The sequence below is a fragment of the Bufo gargarizans genome, chromosome 3 (genome assembly GCF_014858855.1).
Source record: "Bufo gargarizans isolate SCDJY-AF-19 chromosome 3, ASM1485885v1, whole genome shotgun sequence".
NCBI lineage: Eukaryota > Metazoa > Chordata > Amphibia > Anura > Bufonidae > Bufo > Bufo gargarizans.
In genome coordinates, this window is record NC_058082.1 from 284,600,637 (window position 1) to 284,621,795 (window position 21,159).

Here is a 21,159-nt window from a genome sequence, read left to right on the forward strand (position 1 = left end):
GAGGGAGTGCTATGCTATGACATCACGTTAATGCTTAGAATTTAGCAAATCTTGGGATCCAATTATTGGGATTGGGGTCAAGGTCATTTGTTGTGGTCAATGTTCATAGTAAATCCCAATGACAATAAACCACTTATTGTATTTCCTTGAAAGTAAATGCTGTGCCATCACATGATAGAACACCGGTTGCGACGTAGTGCCCCTTGAAAGCGTATTGCAGCATGTACATGCTTGCATCTTGCACAGCCAACACTCTTAAGCAGCTCACTGAAAAGTAGCAGTATGTGCCAGTTATACTTGGCGGAGCACTCAATGTAGCCGCATTTCCAGGTCTTCTTCACTAGATGAGACACGTTCCATCGTGGGATCACACGTCCTCGTTGCAAGTCACGCTTATTCCCAACAATAATAATTGGAGTTTCAGATGTGCCGATCACTCTGTGAAAAAAATGAACATATATGTAAATGGGTACAAATCTTATTTTTAGGTCAGTCGACACATTCAAATTGAGCAAGTATTACAGAAATCTGTGTAATGGATTATATTCTATAGAAGAATAGAAGAGATAGGTCATCAGAATCGACGCTCAGGACCCCCGCTGATCAGCTGTTAGTGCTGCAGCTTTCTCGCTACTTCCCGTTGGCTAGTGACTTCACGACTATGTCATGTGGCCTGGGTGCAGTTCAACCCCATTAAAGTGAATAGGGCTGAGCTATGCCCAGGCCATTGGTATTATTAGTAATATTGGTCTTCATTTGTTTTATCAGTAATGGCATGGTGATAATATATATTATTTGTATAGTGCAGTGGTGGCGAACCTATGGCACGGGTGCCAGAGGCTGCACTCAGAGCCCTCTCTGTGGGTACCCGCACCCTGGATAAAGTCTAAGGTATACCAATATGCCTTAGACTTTTCCTGCCATTCATCAGCGCAGGACACACTATGAACGGCACAGGCAGTGCACTGAATGTAGGCAGGATATTACAGCTAAGTGATAAAGAACATGGAATATATACTATATTGGACTGTGGTATTCAGGGTAACTTGCCATGTCGGCACTTTGCGATAAATAAGGGGGTTTTGGGTTGCAGTTTAAGCACTCGGTCTGTAAAAGGTTCCCCATCACTGCTATAGTGGTATTATTTGATAAACTGTATGACTGTATTACAAACCGGATTCCAAAAAAGTTGGGACACTAAACAAATTGTGAATAAAAACTGAATGCAATGATGTGGAGATGGCAAATATCAATATTTTATTTGTAATAGAACGTAGATGACAGATCAAACGTTTAATCCGAGTAAATGTATCATTTTAAAGGAAAAATACGTTGATTCAAATTTTCACGGTGTCAACAAATCCCCAAAAAGTTGGGACAAGTAGCAATAAGAGGCTGGAAAAAGTAAATTTGAGCATAACGAAGAGCTAGAAGACCAATTAACACTAATTAGGTCAATTGGCAACATGATTGGGTAAAAAAAGAGCTTCTCAGAGTGGCAGTGTCTCTCAGAAGCCAAGATGGGTAGAGGATCACCAATTCCCACAATGTTGTGCAGAAAGATAGTGGAGCAATATCAGAAAGGTGTTACCCAGCGAAAAATTGCAAAGACTTTGCATCTATCATCATCAACTGTGCATAACATCATCCGAAGATTCAGAGAATCTGGAACAATCTCTGTGCGTAAGGGTCAAGGCCATAAAACCATACTGGATGCCCTTAAACGACACTGCACCACAAACAGGAATGCTACTGTAAAGGAAATCACAGAATGGGCTCAGGAATACTTCCAGAAACCATTGTCAGTGAACACAATCCACCGTGCCATCCGCCGTTGCCAGCTGAAACTCTACAGTGCAAAGAAGAAGCCATTTCTAAGCAAGATCCACAAGCTCAGGCGTTTTCACTGGGCCAGGGATCATTTAAAATGGAGTGTGGCAAAATGGAAGACTGTTCTGTGGTCAGACAAGTCACGATTCAAAGTTCTTTTTGGAAATCTGGGACGCCATGTCATCCGGACCAAAGAGGACAAGGACAACCCAAGTTGTTATCAACGCTCAGTTCAGAAGCCTGCATCTCTGATGGTATGGGGTTGCATGAGTGCGTGTGGCATGGGCAGCTTGCATGTCTGGAAAGGCACCATCAATGCAGAAAAATATATTCAGGTTCTAGAACAACATATGCTCCCATCCAGACGTCATCTCTTTCAGGGAAGACCCTGCATTTTTCAACAAGATAATGCCAGACCACATTCTGCATCAATCACAACATCATGGCTGCGTAGGAGAAGGATCCGGGTACTGAAATGGCCAGTCTGCAGTCCAGATCTTTCACCTAGAGAACATTTGGCGCATCATAAAGAGGAAGGTGCAACAAAGAAGGCCCAAGACGATTGAACAGTTAGAGGCCTGTATTAGACAAGAATGGGAGAGCATTCCTATTTCTAAACTTGAGAAACTGGTCTCCTCGGTCCCCAGACATCTGTTGAGTGTTGTAAGAAGAAGGGGAGATGCCACACAGTGGTGAAAATGGCCTTGTCCCAACTTTTTGGGGATTTGTTGACACCATGAAATTTTGATTCAACATATTTTTCCTCAGTTTAAACTTTTGTTCCGTGATTTATGTTCTATTCTGAATAAAATATTAGAAGTTGGCACCTCCACATCATTGCATTCCGTTTTTATTCACGATTTGTATAGTGTCCCAACTTTTTTGGAATCCGGTTTGTATTTAGAGCAGGCACGCACAACCTTTTGTGGTCTAAGGGCCACATTATTAGATTGAACACTCCTAATAGCTAAAATATAATTTAAATGAAGAATATTACCATCTGAGACATTTATAGCATATCAAAAGCATATGGAATAAATGTCTGACAGGTACCAGTTTCACTACCAGACGTCCCAACTCTTGGTATAATAGGGCTCCCGTTCTCCACTGTGTGCACTCCAGAATGGAAGAGACCATACATACATGCGTCTCTCTCCAATGTAGCTTATGTCAGTCACCTCTCACATTATGAGCTGTCAGGAGTTCAGAGATAAAGGCTACGTATAGAGCCATCAGAGAAGCTCCCTGATGTATTCAATGTGAGGCAAACAACAATATTCTATAAATGTAGTGAACGTGAAAATAGTAAGGGTAAAACTCTTGAAAATCTTTAGCCCAAAATAAGTAAAATGCAATGATAAAAACATGTCTCCCAAAAAGTTTTCATAGCCTTTAAGGTGGTTTAGATTCAGATTTGCACTTGTAGTATATGAGAATGATGCAGCAGAAGCAGTGGGACCAACAACACTGCACCACCAAGAAGTACTGGTAAGTGGAGCTCTGCAGAGGGCACCTGTGGCAGGAACTTTGAACATTTGTGGCTGTTCTTATTTGGCTCTTTCTTTAAAGGGAATTTGTCAGATCGCAAACACTGCTAAACCATAGTAAGTGTGCATGATGCATAGTCTGATCATGTAATTTACATCATAATAGTCACTTGCATACCGATGCTGTGCTCCTTCAAACCGGCAGTAAAATGCGCTGAAAGGACTCCTCTTGGAGTCCTCACCATTATGTCACGTGCTCTGGGGTTCTCTCAATGCATTTTACAGTGTTTGCAGGAGCACAGTGATGGAATTCAAGCATGAAGATACAAATTACATAACTGATCTCTGATTACACTATACATTGATATTTTCCTATTTTTCATAAAGTATTCTCCCTTTTTAGCCAAGTCTTTTGTGCTGTCCACACAGAGGTTCTGTCCATAAAATGGCTGCTGATGGAGGGTCATGTGACCAGACAAATCACTCCTCCTCCTGGTTTAGGCATAGAAAATGGTCTAAATGTAAGACAGCAAGGAAGCTGTCTTACATTTACAATCGGCGCTGGATGTGCTGAAGTTATGTAGAGGCCGGCGCCTCTACATAACTCCATCACATCCACTGCCAGCTATAGGGCTTAGTGACAACTTATAGTCAACTTACATACACACTGTCCAAAAGTAGCCAGAAAGTGGCCAACTCCAACAATCAACTGATCACTTTATTACACTTGTATTCATCTTAAAGGCTTTATACTGAGGGCAGTATAAAGTAGTGACAGAAATGCTGATGTCAGCGGTGTGTCACTCATCAGCTAAAAGTAAGTGGTTGCTGAGAACCAGCATCATAATCATTGCAGACTGGGCCTGGAAAAGAGAGAACTGCCAACCATCAGCAGATGGGTGAGAGAGCAGGAGATGATGAATAACCAGGACTCTTCTCAGGTAGATTTGACTCTTTTCAAGGCCTGGGCTGCAATGATTATGATGCTGGTTCTCGGCAACCACTTACTTTTAGCTGATGTGTGACACACCGCTGACATCAGCATCTGTACGGTCAGCATAAAGTTGATGACAGGTTCCCTTTAAGTGTAGTCAATGTTATTTAACCATTAAGGCACAAAAACGATATAGACAAAAGTATTGGGACCCACATCTTAATCATTGAATTCAGGTGTTTCATTCAGTCCTATTACCACAAGTGTATAAAATCCAGCCCTGAACGTTGCAGCCTGCCTTCACAAACATTAGTGATAGAATGGTTTGTTCTAAGGAGCTCACAAATTAATAGGATGCCACCGCTGCCACAAGTCAGTTCATGAAATTTCTCCCTCATAGATATTCCACCATAAACTGTGAGTAGTAGAATTTAGGAACTACAGCAACTCAACCACTAAGTGGTAGAGCACATTAAGTTACAGAGCGGGGTCAATGAGTCCTGAGGAGCATGGTGCATAAAAGTCTACAACGTTTTGGCGACTCAATAACTGCAGCGTCCCTAACCTCCTCCAGCATTAACATCAGCCCAAAAGTGGTGAGCTGAGAGCTTTGTGGCATGGATTCCCATGGCTCAGCAGCTGTATGCAAGCACAGTGCTAAGTGTCAGATGGAATGTTATAAAGCACACCACGCTTCTCTATCTGGCAGACTGATGGATGAATCTTGGCTTGGCGAATGTCAGGAGAACATTACTTGCAGGGATGCACCTAACCTTTCTGCTGCCTGAGGCAAAACCTGAAACGTGCCCCCCCCCTCCCCTCCCCCATCAATGCCAATTTCTTAACCCCTTAAGGACACAGGGCGTACCGGTACGCCCTATTTCCCGAGTCCTTAAGGACCAAGGGCGTACCGGTACGTCCTGACTTAAAATCGGCATTCCGGCGCCGCGGGGGTTAATCGGAACGGGATTTCGGCTGAAATCATTCAGCCGGCATCCCGTAACAACGCAGGGGGGGGTCATTTGACCCCCCCGTATCGGCGATCGCAGAAAACCGCAGGTCAATTCAGACCTGCGGTTTTCTGCGTTTCCGGTCCATTCGGGTGTCCGGTGACCCGATGAACCGGAAAAAGACTGCGATCGGTGGCGTAATTATACACCACCAATCGCAGTCCGAGGATTTGAGGAGGCGGTGCTGGCCCTGGTGCTGAACACTGCTGTCCAGGGTGCTGATTGGTGCAGGGGAGAGAGGCGCGAGATTCAAACTTCCTGCGCTCCTCTCTCCCCTCCTCTTCCTGTTCTGCACGAGCACCCGGCAGCATCGTCCAGCACCAGCTCCTGTGTCCCCCTAATCGCCATCCATCACCCTCCTGCACCCATCGCCACCCAGGTAGGTTAGGGTCAGTGAGGGAGAGGCATCGTTAGGCAGGGAAAGAAGGGAAAAGTTAGTTAGGAAAAAAAAAAAAAAAAAAAAACTTTTAACTTTTACACAAAACTTTTTTTGATCCATCTATCAGACCCCAGACCCCCCCCTGCCACTTGCCCCCCCCTACCAGCCCCCCACCACCACCAGCCCCCCCACCCCCTCCACCCATCCCCCCACCACTCCCCCCAACCCCCCCCCCCCCCACCACCACCACTAGCCCCCTCACCACCACTTTTTTTTCTGCGTTCGCTGACTGGTCGGCACTTTTTAGCGTCCGTCCACTGTTAGCGCATCGCCTGCCCCACCGCTGATCAGCGTTGTACCGCTAATCAGCAACTTTTTTTTTTTCCTAACACTTGCCCTTTTTTCCTTTTTTTAGTACGCGAACACCCGTTGCCCCCACACACACGCACATATAATAAAGTTTTACACACACGCACACCTACACGCACACACACCCATGGCCCGCCGGGTGTTCTCGGCCGAGGAGGCATATGCCCAGATTGCCTCCGACTCCGAGAGCCCCAGTGAGGATGAGGATGACCCCACATTCCTCTTATCATCAGCATCCTCCTCATCATCATCGGATGACGATGAGCCACCAAGGCGGCGGAGACGCCGCCAGGCGGAGCCAGGGGCCGCACATGCTAGGGATCCTGTGGCCCACCCTAGTACGAGCCGCCCTGGGGTTCGTACTGGTTTCCCGGCCCACCAAATAAGTTCACCGGAGACCCCTGCCGATGAACTTAGCTGGTGTCCCCCAGTGGACTTTGAGCCTGAGATTCCGGATTTCGCTGGCAATCCTGGAATCCAGATTCCCACAGTGGGGTTTACTGAAATTGACTATTTTAGTTTTTTTTTCAGTAACCCACTGGTGAATTTGATGGTGGAGCAGACGAATCTGTACGCCCAACAGTTCGTCGCTCAAAACCCAGGCTCAGTTTTGGCTAGACCCGGTGGCTGGACGCCGGTCAGTGCAGCCGAAATGAGGACATTTTGGGGCCTCGTGCTGCATATGGGTCTAGTCCAAAAACCCAGTGTCAGGCAATACTGGAGTGGGGACGTCCTGTACCAGACCCCACTGTACAGTATGGTCATGACACGCTCCCGGTTTGAGGCCATCCGGAAATGTCTGCATTATTCCGATAATGCAGCATGTCCACCCCGAGGTGATCCTGCCTATGACCGGCTGTATAAGATACGGCCTGTCATCGATCACTTTGGGGCCACATTTCAGCAGGCCTACGTACCTGGAAGGGAGGTCGCGGTTGATGAGTCGCTCATTGCGTTCAAGGGGAGACTCAGTTTCCGCCAATATATTCCCACAAAGCGAGCGAGGTATGGCGTGAAGCTATACAAAATTTGTGAGAGTACCTCAGGGTACACTTACAAATTTCGTGTGTACGAGGGGCGAGATTCCCGTATTCAACCCCCAGAATGTCCCCCCACTCTGGGTGTTAGCGGGAAACTCGTGTGGGACCTTATGTACCCACTGCTGGATAATGGTTACCACTTGTACGTGGATAACTTTTATACCAGCATTCCCTTGTTCAGGTCCCTTGCCGCCAGATCTACGTTCGCTTGTGGGACCGTGCGGAAAAATCAGCGCGGCCTCCCTGCCTACCCCCTCCAGGTACCTATCCCCAGGGGTGAGACCCGTGCACTTACCAGTGGAAACCTGTTGCTGGTCAGGTATAAGGACAAGAGGGATGTCCTTATGCTGTCCACAATCCACGGTAACGGCACCACCCCAGTCCCTGTGCGAGGTACCGCGGCAACGGTCCTCAAGCCCGATTGTATCGTCGACTACAATCGGTATATGGGAGGAGTTGATCTCTCGGATCAAGTCCTCACGCCATATAACGCCATGCGCAAAACCCGGGCATGGTACAAAAAAGTTGCGGTCTACTTGGTGCAGGTTGCCATGTACAACTCTTTTGTACTATCCCGAAGCGCTGGCAGCACAGGGACATTCCTCCAATTCTATGAGGCAGTCCTCAAGGACCTGATCTTTTCGGACCGGGAAAGAGCAGGCCGGAGTACCTCGGGAACTGGAGGCGCCCGGATCGTCCCTGGCCAACACTTTCCAGGTGTGGTCCCCCATACTGGAAAGAAGGGACGAACCCAAAAAAAGTGCAGAGTGTGTCGCAGGAGGGGGATACGGAAGGACACCACCACTCAGTGCGACACGTGCCCCGATCATCCGGGCCTCTGCGTTATCGATTGCTTCAGGGAGTATCACACTTCCATGGAGTACTAAATTTTTATAATCCCCAACAGTTCACTAGAGAACATAAAACACTATGGCTCTCAGACTTTGGAGACACGAAAACTATTTTTCTTTCCCCCAAAAATATTAGTTTTAGTGCAGGCATCCTCAAACTGCGGCCCTCCAGATGTTGTAAAACTATAACTCCCAGCATGCCCAGACAACCTACAGCCATCAGCAGGGCATGGTGGGAATTGTAGTTTTACAACATCTGGAGGGCCGCAGTTTTAGGATGCCTGCTTAGTGTCTCCAAAGTCTGAGAGCCATACATATTGGGCATCGTCGCGTGCGTAAAAGTCGTCGCTATAAAAATAACTTTTGACCAAACGCCTCGGATGAACGGTGTTAAAAATATAAAATAAAAACGGTGCCAAAACACCTATTTTTGGGCAAAATTTCAATTTAAATCCATTTTGCCGGTAATAAAGCAAGGGTTAACAGCCAAACAAAACTAAATATTTATTGCCCCGATTCTGTCGTTTGCAGAAACACCCCATATGTGGTCGTAAATGGCTATATAGCCGCACGGCAGGGCATAGAACGAAGGGAACGCCATACGGTTTCTGGAAGGCAGATTTTGATGGACAGTTTTTTTTTTGACACCATGTCCCATTAGAAGCCCCCCCTGATGTAGCCCAGACTAGAAACTCCAAAAAAGTGACCCCATCTAAGAAACTACACCCCTCAAGGTATTCAAAAGTTACTTTACAAACTATGTTAACCCTTTAGGTGTTCCACAAAACTAAATAGCGAATGTAGAAACAATTTTAGATTTTAATTTTTTTGTTACATTGCCTCAAAAAAGAGTAATATAGAGCAACCAAATATCAAATTTACCCCAAAAATAGTCCCAAAACAACAACCACCTTATCCCGTAGTTTCCTAGATGGGGTCACTTTTATGGAGTTTCTACTCTAGGGGTGCATCAGGGGGCTTGAAAGGGTACATGGTGTAAATAAACCAGTCCAGCAAAATCTGCCTTCCAAAAACCATATGGCGTTCCCCTTCTTCTATGTCCTGCCGTTTAGCCAAATAGTAGTTTACCACCACATATGGGGTGTTTCTGCAAACTACAGAATCAGGGCAACCCATTTTGAGTGTTGTTTGGCAGTTAACCCTTGTTTTACTCCTAGAAAAAATTGATTATATTGGAAAATTTTCCAAAAAATTGAAATTTCATAATTGTTTCTCCATCTGCCATTAACTCTTGTGGAACACCTAAAGGGTTAACAAAGTTTGTAAACCCAGTTTTGAATACCTTGAGGGGTGTACTTTCTTAGATGGAGTCACTTTTTTGAAATTTCTATTCTAGGGGTGCAACAGGGGGCTTCAAATGGGACATGGTATAAACAAAACCAGTCCTGCAAAATCTGCCTTCCAAAACCCATATGGTGTTCCCCTCCTTCTATGTGCTACCGTTCGGCCAAACAGTAGTTTACGACCACATATGGGGTGTTTTTGCAAACTACAGAATCAGGGCAACCCATTTTGAGTGTTGTTTGGCAGTTAACCCTTGTTTTACTCCTAGAAAAAATTGATTATATTGGAAAATTTTCCAAAAAATTGAAATTTCATAATTGTTTCTCCATCTGCCATTAACTCTTGTGGAACACCTAAAGGGTTAACAAAGTTTGTAAACCCAGTTTTGAATACCTTGAGGGGTGTACTTTCTTAGATGGAGTCACTTTTTTGAAATTTCTATTCTAGGGGTGCAACAGGGGGCTTCAAATGGGACATGGTATAAACAAAACCAGTCCTGCAAAATCTGCCTTCCAAAACCCATATGGTGTTCCCCTCCTTCTATGTGCTACCGTTCGGCCAAACAGTAGTTTACGACCACATATGGGGTGTTTTTGCAAACTACAGAATCAGGGCAACCCATTTTGAGTGTTGTTTGGCAGTTAACCCTTATTTTACTCCTGGAAAAAATTTATTATATTGGAAAATTTTCCAAAAAATAGAAATTTCAAAATTGTTTCTCCATCTGCCATTAACTCTTGTGGAACACCTAAAGGGTTAATAAAGTTTGAAAAAACAGTTTTGAATACCTTGAGGGGTGTAGTTTCTAGAATGGGGTCATTTTTGGGAGGTTTCTATTATCTAAGCCTCACAATATGACTTCAAACCTGAACTGGTCCATAAAAAGTGGGATTTTGAAGATTTCTCAAAAATTTCAAAATTTGCTTCTAAACTTCTAAGCCTTGTAACATCCCCAAAAAATAAAATATCATTCCCAAAATGCTACAAACATGAAGTAGACATATGGGGAATGTAAAGTCATCACAATTTTTGGGGGTATTACTATGTATTACAGAAGTAGAGAAACTGAAACTTTGAAATTTGCTAATTTTTCAAAATTTTTGGTAAAAAATGTATTTTTTTATGCAAAAAAAATAACTTTTTTGACCCAATTTTAGCAGTGTCATGAAGTACAATATGTGACGAAAAAACAATCTCAGAACGGCCTGGGTAAGTCAAAGCGTTTGAAAGTTATGAGCACTTAAAGTGACACTGGTCAGATTTGCAAAAAATGGCCCGGTCCTTAAGGTGAAAATGAGCCCGGTCCTTAAGGGGTTAAAGGGAACCTGTCACCAGGATTTTGTGTATGGAGCTGAGGACATGGGTTGCTAGATGGCCGCTAGCACATCCGCAATACCCAGTCCCTATAGCTCAGGTTAATTTGCATATGTATCTAATCTGTTTTTTTACACAATAAAAGCACACAGAGCTATGGGGACTGGGTATTGCGGATGTGCTAGCGGCCATCTAGTAACCCATGTCCAAAGCTCTATACCAAAATTCCTGGTGACAGGTTCCCTTTAACCTAACCCCTTCCCTCCAGCCCTACTGTTAAACATACTTGGAAAACATTACATACAGCTATACAAAACATACAGGGTAATACAGCACCATATACCTCTTACGTCCAGTGGTGTGTCCTCTGATGTAGACATTATCTTTCTTTATCTTCTTTATTAAGATCAGACCACTATGATTATTTCAGCCTTCTCTTGTCTCTGCAGAGTTTGACAACTACTTTTTCATCCTCCTCCCCACTTTCTGAACACCCCATCCTGCCATCTAATACTGTGCCCACTGTGATTCCCAATACTATACTGCAGAAACAGATAATCCCCTGAAAATACTATTACCACACAGATAGCACCCCCTTCAATAGTTATTGGCACACAGTGCCCTGCCCTAAGAAATAACTGTGCACAGCAAATAGTGTTCCTGAAACTTATAGGCCCATAAACATAATGATCTCCGAAAATAATTGTGCTAACCTGATACTGTGCCAGGGTGCCTCCCAATGTAACAGTCCTCCCAAAAGTCCCACCAATAGTAAGAATTTTCTGCCAGAGTGCAGTATGTGGTAACAGTTTACCCAATAGTAATAAGGTCTCTCATTTTCCCCCCAGAAGTAATATTGCCCCCAGCAGTAATAATTCCCCCTATAATGTGTGCCTGTACCAAAAATACCCCCTTATACTGTGTGTTAGTACGAAAAAATTACCACATATAATGTTTGCTAGTAAAATAATCCCCCTTGCAATATGTGCCAGTACAAAAATGCTCCCTTATAATATGTGGCAGTACAAAAATACCCTTTTATGTGTGCCAATACAAAAAATGCTCCCTTATGACATGTACCAGTAGAAAAAAAACTCTTTTAGTGCCCCATGTAGAATAACTGTCCCCATACTGGCCACAGTAGAATGTGTGTTAGTACAAAAAAAATGCTCCCTTATAATGTGTGCCAGTACAAAAAATGCTCCCTTATAATGTGTATCAGTACAAAAAACTACCCGCTTTTAGTGCCCCCAGTACAACGAACGTGGCCACCTTATAATGTGTGCCAGTACTGTGTCCTTCTCCCATACCATGTAGATTGTAAGCCCTCACGGGCAGGTCCCTCTCTCCTTCTGTACCAGTTTTTAACTCGTTTTGTTTATGATGAGTGCAACTGTCTGTATTATGTATGTATAGCCCTACTCATATGTACAGCGCTATGGAATGAATGGCGCTTTAACAATAAATAATAATAAAGTAGAAAAATGCTCCTTTTTACAACCGCAATGTCCCCATAGTGCTTTTTCCACCCCACCCTATTGTGGCCCAACGCCATGCTGCGAAATAAAAATAATAAACTCAAATACTTACCTCCATTCTGCTATCAGCAATGCAGTGCAAGACACAGACCTCTTCCGGTCTGTGCCCTGAGCTCTATGCAGCCTAGCACTGGCAGCGCGATAATTATGTCACCAGCCTCTGATAGGCTACAGAAACTAGGACTAAAGCCTATTAGAGGAAACGGTGGGCCAGGGAGACATCGCTCCGGTTCCTCATCGCAGCATTCAACTGTATTGCTGTCCTGAGTACAGCGATGCAGTTGAATATGTAGAGATGAGCGTTTCTACAATGAAAGCGCTCATTGCCCATGGCTCTTCCGCTGCCCCCCTCTTGCCCCCACCTGGTGCTGCCTGAGGCGATCTCCTCACCTGACCTCATTGGTGGTGCACCCCTCAACTGTATTGCCTCAATATAAAGTTTGGTAAAGGTGGGTTAATTCTATGGGGTTGTTTTTTAGGGGTTGGCCTAGGCACCTTCGTTCCAGTAAACGGAAACCTTACTGCATCAGCTTACGAAGACATTTTGGACAATGGTATGCTTCCAACTTTGTGGGAAGTGTTCGGGGATGGCCCTTTTCTGTTCCTGTATGACTGTGATTCAGTGCCCAAAGCAAGATCCATAGTTCGGTGACTTTGATATGGAAGAATTTGAGTGGCTTGCAGAAAGCCCCGACTTCAACGCCATCCAACAACGTTTGGGGTAAACTACAACACAGATTGTGAGCAAGGCCTGTTCGTCTAATATCAGTGTCCAACCTCACAAATGTTCTTGTTGAATAGGCAAAAATTCCTACAAATATACTCCAAAATCTTTTAGAAACACTTTAGAAAAGAGTCACAGTGGTAGGAAGCTGAAAAGGTTGGGGACAACTTCATATTAATGCCTATGGATTTAGAACAGGATAGCATAAAAGCTCCTTTAGGTGTAATGTGTAGGTATCCCAATAATTTTGTCCATATAGTGCATTTTAAAGGTACACCAATATAGATCCACACAAAGGCCGTGTAAGTCACCGCACCATCCTCAGGTGAGGTTCCATGTAAAGGTCATAGGCTACACTCTTATGTTTTTGACCATCTTGCTTGCTCGAGAAAAAAACCCATTCAAATGAATTGAAGTGATTTTCAGTTACAAGACAGTTTTAGAACAAATCTGCCAAATGTGAATACACCCTTGTGGTTCTGACACAGCATATTTACTGATGCCTCTAGGTGGTGCTGTACAACAGTTTCTAATTAGCTAACAGAAAGGAGGAAATAAAAGAATGAGCCTGATAATGTACCCATTTGTCTCCTTATTACTCGTTTTTACTGTAAATTAAATAATACAGTTATACATAATACTGTATCTCTATTGCATGGGTCTCATTGAAGGACTAAAAAAGCCTTCCCATTTAAATGTGCATGGGGTCCTATAAAGGTAGTATAGAGAACCAGATTTTTTGCCGTTCTGATTTACATCTGACATGTCTCAATCTGAGAAAGACTTAGTCCAGCTCACCTCCCGGTCTTGTGTACTCCCGATTCCGAAACCCTAGGGGTGTGTCCCCGTTGCAGGTAATTTGAAAGGATTGGTCTCAGATTCAGATTGGATCCATGTTTAAAACTGCTTCTTTATTTGGACATCATATAAACATGACAAACCGCCACTTGATACAACAGAATTCACGTTGATGCGTTTCGGGTACTGGGACCCTTAGTCGTAACGACTAAGGGTCCCAGTACCCGAAACGAGTCAACGTCAATTCTGTTGTATCAAGTGGCGGTTTGTCATGTTTATATGATGTCCAAATAAAGAAGCAGTTTTAAACATGGATCCAATCTGAATCTGAGACCAATCCTTTCAAATTACCTACATGTCTCAATCTGAGTGGAGAAACGGTCGGCAACAGCATGGGTCAGTTTTTGTTGTGTGAAGCCAAATACTTGAAAACAAAGTGGAAAAAATGATGTAAACTGAACCACTCACTTTAATGGGCCCTTGTTCTGAAAAAAGGCTACAGCAAAGTATTAGGATTAGTGTTGAGCGAACTTGTGTTTTAAGTTCGGCATCTAAAGTTTGGGTTATCGAAGAATCGTGTTGTGGATTCGGCTACCACGGACCATAACGGAATTTAGAATCCATAACGCGATTCTTCGATAACCCGAACCCGAACTTTAGACGCAGAACTTAAAACACAAGTTCGCTCAACACTATTTAGGATTCATGAACACAGCAAGCTTTATTGGGTGCCATACACATGGAATCTGATGGAGCATATCAAGATTTTGTTTCCATTCGAAATGTATGAAATCAAACTGAAAAATAACTCTGTATGCCTGTTTATAAAATCTGATTCATAAAGTACAATAAAGGCTTCATACACTGCAGTAGGAACTCTATAATGGCTCTATATAACGCAATCATAATATGGCCATGTGCATGAGGCCAAAGTCTCATTTCTTAAATCATGAGACTGCTCTTTGCAAGTATTCATACTAATGTTAGACATGCAGCATCAAATATCACTGCAATTGTGAAATTATGGATACAATATTATGCATGACTGTAAAGGATGTCAGACACCTCAGACATGCCCTGCAGACCCAACAGCTAAATGTAAGCATTTATGGTACAGGATATAGACCTAACACTGTATGTCTGGGTCAGTCTTCTAGGAACCTCATCTATCAGACCAGGGAACTAATGACCCTTGTTCGCCTAAGGTATTCTGACTCTTCAGGCTCCAGTGCATTCGGCTGAGAGGTGGTCGACCTCTGGATTGAAGTCTATGGGAGTTACAGAACCAGCCAAGTGCTCAGTATAAGATAAATTACCTTGGTATTAATTAAGATTTAGCATTTGACTCACTGGTCTAGGACCTGCTAGGACAGAAACTGATACAACTGCTTTTTTAGTGAACCGCCATTTAGGTCCTATAATATCTAAACATTATCGTATTATGCAGTAATAAAATATCAAACACTGTTTGAAGGTTTCCTGATCATTTGTGACCCACCTGGTTTCCAAGATCTGTTGCCTTATGGTTTTGATGTATTCAAAGCTGTCAAAGCAACATATGTCATAGACGAGGATGTAAGCATGTGCACTTCTGAGCCCCCGGCAGCAGGAATCGGCCCACTCCTGTAACAGAGAACACCATCATTTATCTTATGCCATGCTGAATATTTGTACACAGATGATGCCACTTCTGTAAGCTTAATTCACATAGTTAAGAAACTGGTCTAACTGGTTGAGGAAAAGTTATAGGTTTGTGTATAGAAAAACTGAAGTTAAATTGTATTTTATAGTAAAAATTTATTTTTTGCACATTGTAGAGATAATAGACATTACTACCTACATAAACACTGCGTATACATAGTAAAGTAAAAACAGAATTACCAATACTTACACTCCCATTATCTTTCTGGAGGCATCCATGCTACTTCTCCCTTCTTCTTCTCCTCTTCTTACTTTAAAGTATTTAAAGTGTAGCTGCACTTTAACAAAACTTTTGAGATGTCACAAAGATGTCAGGGGTCTAGGTGCTGAGGCCTGCACCGATCTCTAAGAAAAAGGGGCAGAGGAGCTCAGCCAGGAGCTGTCTCTCCTTGCTAGACAGGGGTGGACTGGCTATGGACCCTACATGGAAATTTATTGGTGGGCCAATGTCTAGGGGGCCACCCAAGCCCTCCTTACCGCCGCTACTGGGTATATAACAATCTGTTGCACTCAGCATTGATTAAAGCTAAGAGCATCAGGTTCTTATGCCACTGGCCGGCATCCACTGGTGCCCTCCTAAACTCATCTGTATCACTGTTCTCAGGACAGCTGCATACGGCTATGCGGGCAGCAATATTTTTTGATGCACTGTGGTATTTGGTTCTGCTGGGACAGTATTTTGTGCTTCACTAAGGTACTGCTGGCACTGCCTACTTCTGTTGTCCCTGCCTACTTGTGTTGCCCCGCCTTCTGTCAATCTGGATCCACCTAGAACATGGGGCCAATTTTAGGTCTATTTTCCAGGGCCACTTTGAGTTCCCAGTCTGACCCCGGTACTAGATGAAGACATGCTCACAGATTCAAACCCTTAGCTGAGAGCTTCTGCCTCTTCAATTTAGCAATCTGGGGGTCTCAGCACCAGGTCCACCAGCAATCAAAACTTCTGACATTTGAAAAGTTTTGAGAAAATGCAGTTACACTTTATAATTAATATTAATGATGTTGAAGGAACGGTGCAGCTTAGGCTGAGAGGTACAGTGGTGCAACCTTCTACCTTTGTATACCTCTGATGTAACACCAAGGGTTCTGTCACATTCCTGAAGGAAACATTGAGGCATGCACCAGGTGGGAATATATCCATACAAACCTGAGGCCATGCAGCCACATACTAAGGAGCCAAACGCCCTCCATGCTGTTGTGCAGGTCCGTGCCCATGTGCATAAGTCGTAACAGTGGGCAGAGTTGGAAAATGGGAGGCAATTGATTCCTAGGCTGAAACAACAGTTTTTTAAGGGCCTATTTGACAACACAAGTTTGTATTGTGTCAGAGGAATTGTGATTATGATGGCAGCAATTATTGTCAGCCAAAGCATGTCATTTGCCTGCTGAGATTATGGCTGGATAGGACAGAAATAAGAGGTTGCCATCAGAATCCGTGTCATTCTCTAGGGGTACTTTCACACTAGCTTTATTCTTTTCCGGCATTGAGTTCCGTCCTAGGGGCTCAATACCGGAAAATAACTGATCAGTTTTATCCTAATGCATTCTGAATGGAGAGCAATTCGTTCAGGATGTTTTCAGTTCAGTCTTTTTGCCTTTCAGGACAGAGATAATACCGCAGCATGCCTGCCGGAATCCTCTGCCGTAAGTGTGAAAGTACCCTAAGCCCAATAAAATGTCTCTTGAATGCATCCTGCCAGTTCTAAAGCCTGGTATCTACTGCACTAGCTCCCCTTATGTGACAAGAGTATGGCAAACTGCTACATAAAGACTAAGGGGGTCATTTATGAAACAGAAATTTAGGTGTATTTCTGGCGCAGTTTGTGGTGCAGAGGTCCTTTGCGCCACAATCTGCGACTTCTCCCCGTTCACGCCATGTCGAAAAAAGTGGGCCTGTTTTAGGTGTAGAACATGGTCTTAATCTACGCCAGCTCCCTTGCTGTAGACAGGCGGTGGATCCGCCAAAGTTATGTAAAGGCTGGTACCGCTTCATAACTCCGCTATAATGCTCATTAAGACCGGGGTCTAAAATGCCGGTCTTAATAAAGGTGCCCCCTAAGACGTGATGGTCACATAAGGGAGGGATGGTTCCAATTCTTGTACGGTAGATGGGTATACATATACATTTAATATGAATGGTCCTTCTGTATTTATAGGACATACACGCTACCCAGACTGGATCACAGTGCCAGCGCAGAGGCATCAGCCCTACCACAGCGGATTATCACATTTCTCTATTTGTGACTACTATGCAATTACAGAAAGTGTCCTACATCATTCTTCTCCTCACTCACTCCCCCTGTCACTATATCCCACGCACTCCTCCTAACAGGCATGCTGATGAGGGAAAGGGTCATCCCTTCTGCCTCGGGGGTTTGTAGCACACACATCTCAGCGTGGGAAGTTGCTGAGGGATAGAAAAACGGGGGTGGCAACTTCAAAGAGTGCAATGCGACATGCCTGTGGCGGGATTCCCCCTGCCTGAATCTGCAAATGTTATGTAACCCGTCAGATCTCAGACAGGCTAGGAAAGGAAAATATTACAGGGGGGCGAGAGAGAGTGTGGAGGGGAGTCACAGCAGAGGTAGCGCTTACTGATATAGAGGCGCGAGCATATATCAACTGCTCCCACGTGTAACCGTTTCATCTTATACACTGTGACAATCTATTGGAGGGAAGGAATCAAATGAAAGCTCTGATTACATGCTGAATACCTAGCTAATTCTATTAGGTGACAACCGTGACGCCATTACTGTGATCGCTTAATTATAACAGAAATGTCACCCTCTTATTTAACTCCCTAATGATGCTTCCTAATCCTCCAGTGACCAGAAGCTTCTAGTCCTAAGGCTAGATCCATATGACAGTGAAAAAAAGGGCCACCAAAAACAGGAACAGTCAGTTTTTTTATGGTCATTTATCAACCATATTTGCTACCTTCTGTCTGTTTTGCATCTGTTTTAATGGCTGTTAAAATGAATGATTTTTATATATATATTTTTTTCAATTTAAATCTCAACCCCTGCAGTATACATAATGCCCCCATAGTGGTCCCCAGAAGTAATAATGGCCCCTAGAAATAATAATGTTCCTCATAGTGGCCCCCAGCAGTAATAATGTCCCCCAGCAATAATAATTTCCCCCATAGTTGCCCCATTAGTAATAATGTCCCTCACAGTGGCCTCCAGCAGTAATCATGTCCCCCATAGTGGCCCCCAGCATAATATCTACCACAGTGGCCCTCAGCAGTAATAATTTCCCCCAAAGTTGTCCCCAGCAGTAACTATGTCCCCCATAGTGCCCCCCCAGCAGTAATAATTTCCCCCATAGTTGCCCAAAGCAGAAATAATGTCTCTTATAGTGGCCCCCAGCAGCAAATGTCCCCTATAGTGGCCCACAGCAGTAAATAATGCCCCACAGTGTCCCCCAGCAGTAATAATGTCCCCATAGTGTCCCCCAGCAGTAATAATGTCCCTCACAGTGGCCTCCAGCAGTAATAATGTTCCCCATAGTGGCCCCAGCAGTAATTATAGTAATAATGTCCCCCCATAGAGGCCCCCAGCAGTAATAATGCCCCCCTATAGTGGCCTCCAGTAGTAATAAAGTCCCCCAAGAGTGGCCCCCAAAAGTAATAATGTCCCCCATAGTGCCCCCAGCAGTAACAATGTCATGTATAGTGTCCCCCAGCAGTAATAATGTTCCTCACAGTGGCCTCCAGCAGTAATAATGTCCACCATAGTGCGCCCAGCAGTAAAAATGTCACCAGGAGTATTAATGTCCCCCATAGTGGCCCTCTGCAGCAATAATGTTCCACAGCAGTAATAATGTCCCACAGCAGTGATAATGTCTTCCATAGTGGCCCTCTGCAGTAATAATATCCCACAGCAGTGATAATGTCCCCCATAGTTGCCCCAGCAGTAATAATGTCCCTCACAGTGGCCTCCGGAAGTAATAATGTCCCCCATAGTGGCCCCAGCAGTAGAAAATGTCTCCAGGAGTAATAATGGCCCCCAGCATAATATCTGCCACAGTGGCCCCCAACAGTAATAATGTCCCCTATAGTTGCCCCCAGCAGTAATAACATAGTAACATAGTATATAAGGCCGAAAAAAGACATCTGTCCATCCAGTTCGGCCTGCTATCCTGCAAGTTGATCCAGAGGAAGGAAAAAAAAAACTGTGCGGTAGAAGCCAATTTTCCCCCCTTAAAGAGGACCTTTTTATCGGTCCAAACATTGTGAACTAAGTATCATGACATATACAGCGGCGCCCAGGGATCTCACCGCACTTACTATGATCCCTGGGTGCCGCTCCGTTCTCCTGCTATGTCCTCCGGTATGTTCGGTCACTTGGTTATAGTAGGAGGAGATTGGCCTTGTTCTACTGGGCGTCTCCCTTCTCCTAGGCTGTAGAGCTGGCCAATCGCAGCGCAGAGCTCACAGACTGATAATACAAACGTCTGCATCCGTTCACAACGGATCCGTTTGTATTATCTTTAACATAGCCAAGACGGATCCGTCTTGAACACCATTAAAAGTCAATGGAGGACGGATCCGTTTTCTATTGTGCCAGATTGTGTCAAAGAAAAAGGATCCGTCCCCATTGACTTACATTGTGTGTCACAACGGATCCGTTTGGCTCAGTTTTGTCAGACGGACATCAAAACGCTGAAAGCAGCGTTTTGGTGTCCGCCTCCAAAGCGGAATGGAGACGGAACGGAGGCAAACTGATGTATTCTGAGCAGATCCTTTTCCATTCAGAATGCATTAGGGCAAAACTGATCTGTTTTGGAACGCTTGTGAGAGCCCCGAATGGATCTCACAAACGGAAAGCCAAAACGCCAGTGTGAAAGTAGCCTTAGTTTGCTGTTCACTAAAATTCCTAGGTCCTTTTCCATGTCAGTGTTACCGAGTGTTTTACCATTTAGTATGTACGGGTGACTTGCATTATTCCTTCCCATGTGCATAACTTTACATTTGTCAGTGTTAAACCTCATCTGCCACTTATCTGCCCAAGCCTCTAATCTATCCAGATCCCTCTGAAGCAGTATACTGTCCTCTTCCGTGTTAATTACTTTACACAGTTTAGTGTTCCCCAAAGTGCCCCCAGCAGTAATAATGTCCCCCCCATAGAGGCCCCCATCAGTAATAATGCCCCCATCAGTAAAATTGCCTCCATCAGTAATATTGCCCACCATAGTGCCCCCCAACAGTAATATAGTCCCCCATAGTGGGCCCCCCCCAGCAGTAATAATGTCCCCCACAGTGGCTTCCAGCAGTAATAATTTCCACCACATTGGCCTCCAGCAGTAATAATGTACCCCATAGTGGCCCCAGCAGTAAAAATGTCTCCAGGAGTAATGTCCCCCAGCATAATATCCCCCATAGAGGCCCCCAGCAGTAATAATGGTAATAATGTCTCCAATAGAGGCCCCCAGCATAATAATGCCCCCATAGTGCCTTTCAGCAGTAATACAGTCCCCCCAAGAGTGGCCCCAAACAGTAATAATGTCCCCCATAGTGGCCTCTAGCAGTAATAATGTCCCATATAGTGGCCCCAGCAGTAAAAATGTCTCCAAGAGTAATTAAGTCCCCCATAGTGGCCCCTGCAGTAATCATGTCCCCCATTGTGGCCCCCAGCAGTAATAATGTTCCCCATAGAGACCCCAGCAGTAATTATGCACCCCTATAGTGCTCTTCAGCAGTGTTACTGTCCCCAATAGTGGCCCCTAGTGGTAAAAAAGTCTGCTATAGTGGCGCCCAGCTGTAATAAAGTCCACCATAGTTGCCCCAAGCAGTAATGTCCCCCAGGGTGGCCCCCAACAGTAATAATGTCCCCCTGAGTGACCCCCCAGCAGCAATAATGGGCAGCATTTTTTTA

The 21,159-nt window shown here is 44.4% G+C and overlaps 1 protein-coding gene across 1 annotated transcript in view; it reads right to left on the reverse strand.

Annotated features, from left to right (window-relative positions):
* Window positions 1-167: 167 nt before the first annotated feature.
* LOC122933368 (ras-like protein family member 10B) overlaps window positions 168-21,159 on the reverse strand; it is a 30,982-nt gene continuing 9,990 nt past the window's right edge. Inside the window, exons 2-3 of the mRNA XM_044288329.1 lie at window positions 15,078-15,202; window positions 168-438 (exon numbers count right to left, since the gene is read on the reverse strand). Of these exons, the coding sequence (XP_044144264.1) occupies window positions 168-438; window positions 15,078-15,202 (396 nt within the window). The remainder of the gene's footprint in view (window positions 439-15,077; window positions 15,203-21,159) is intronic.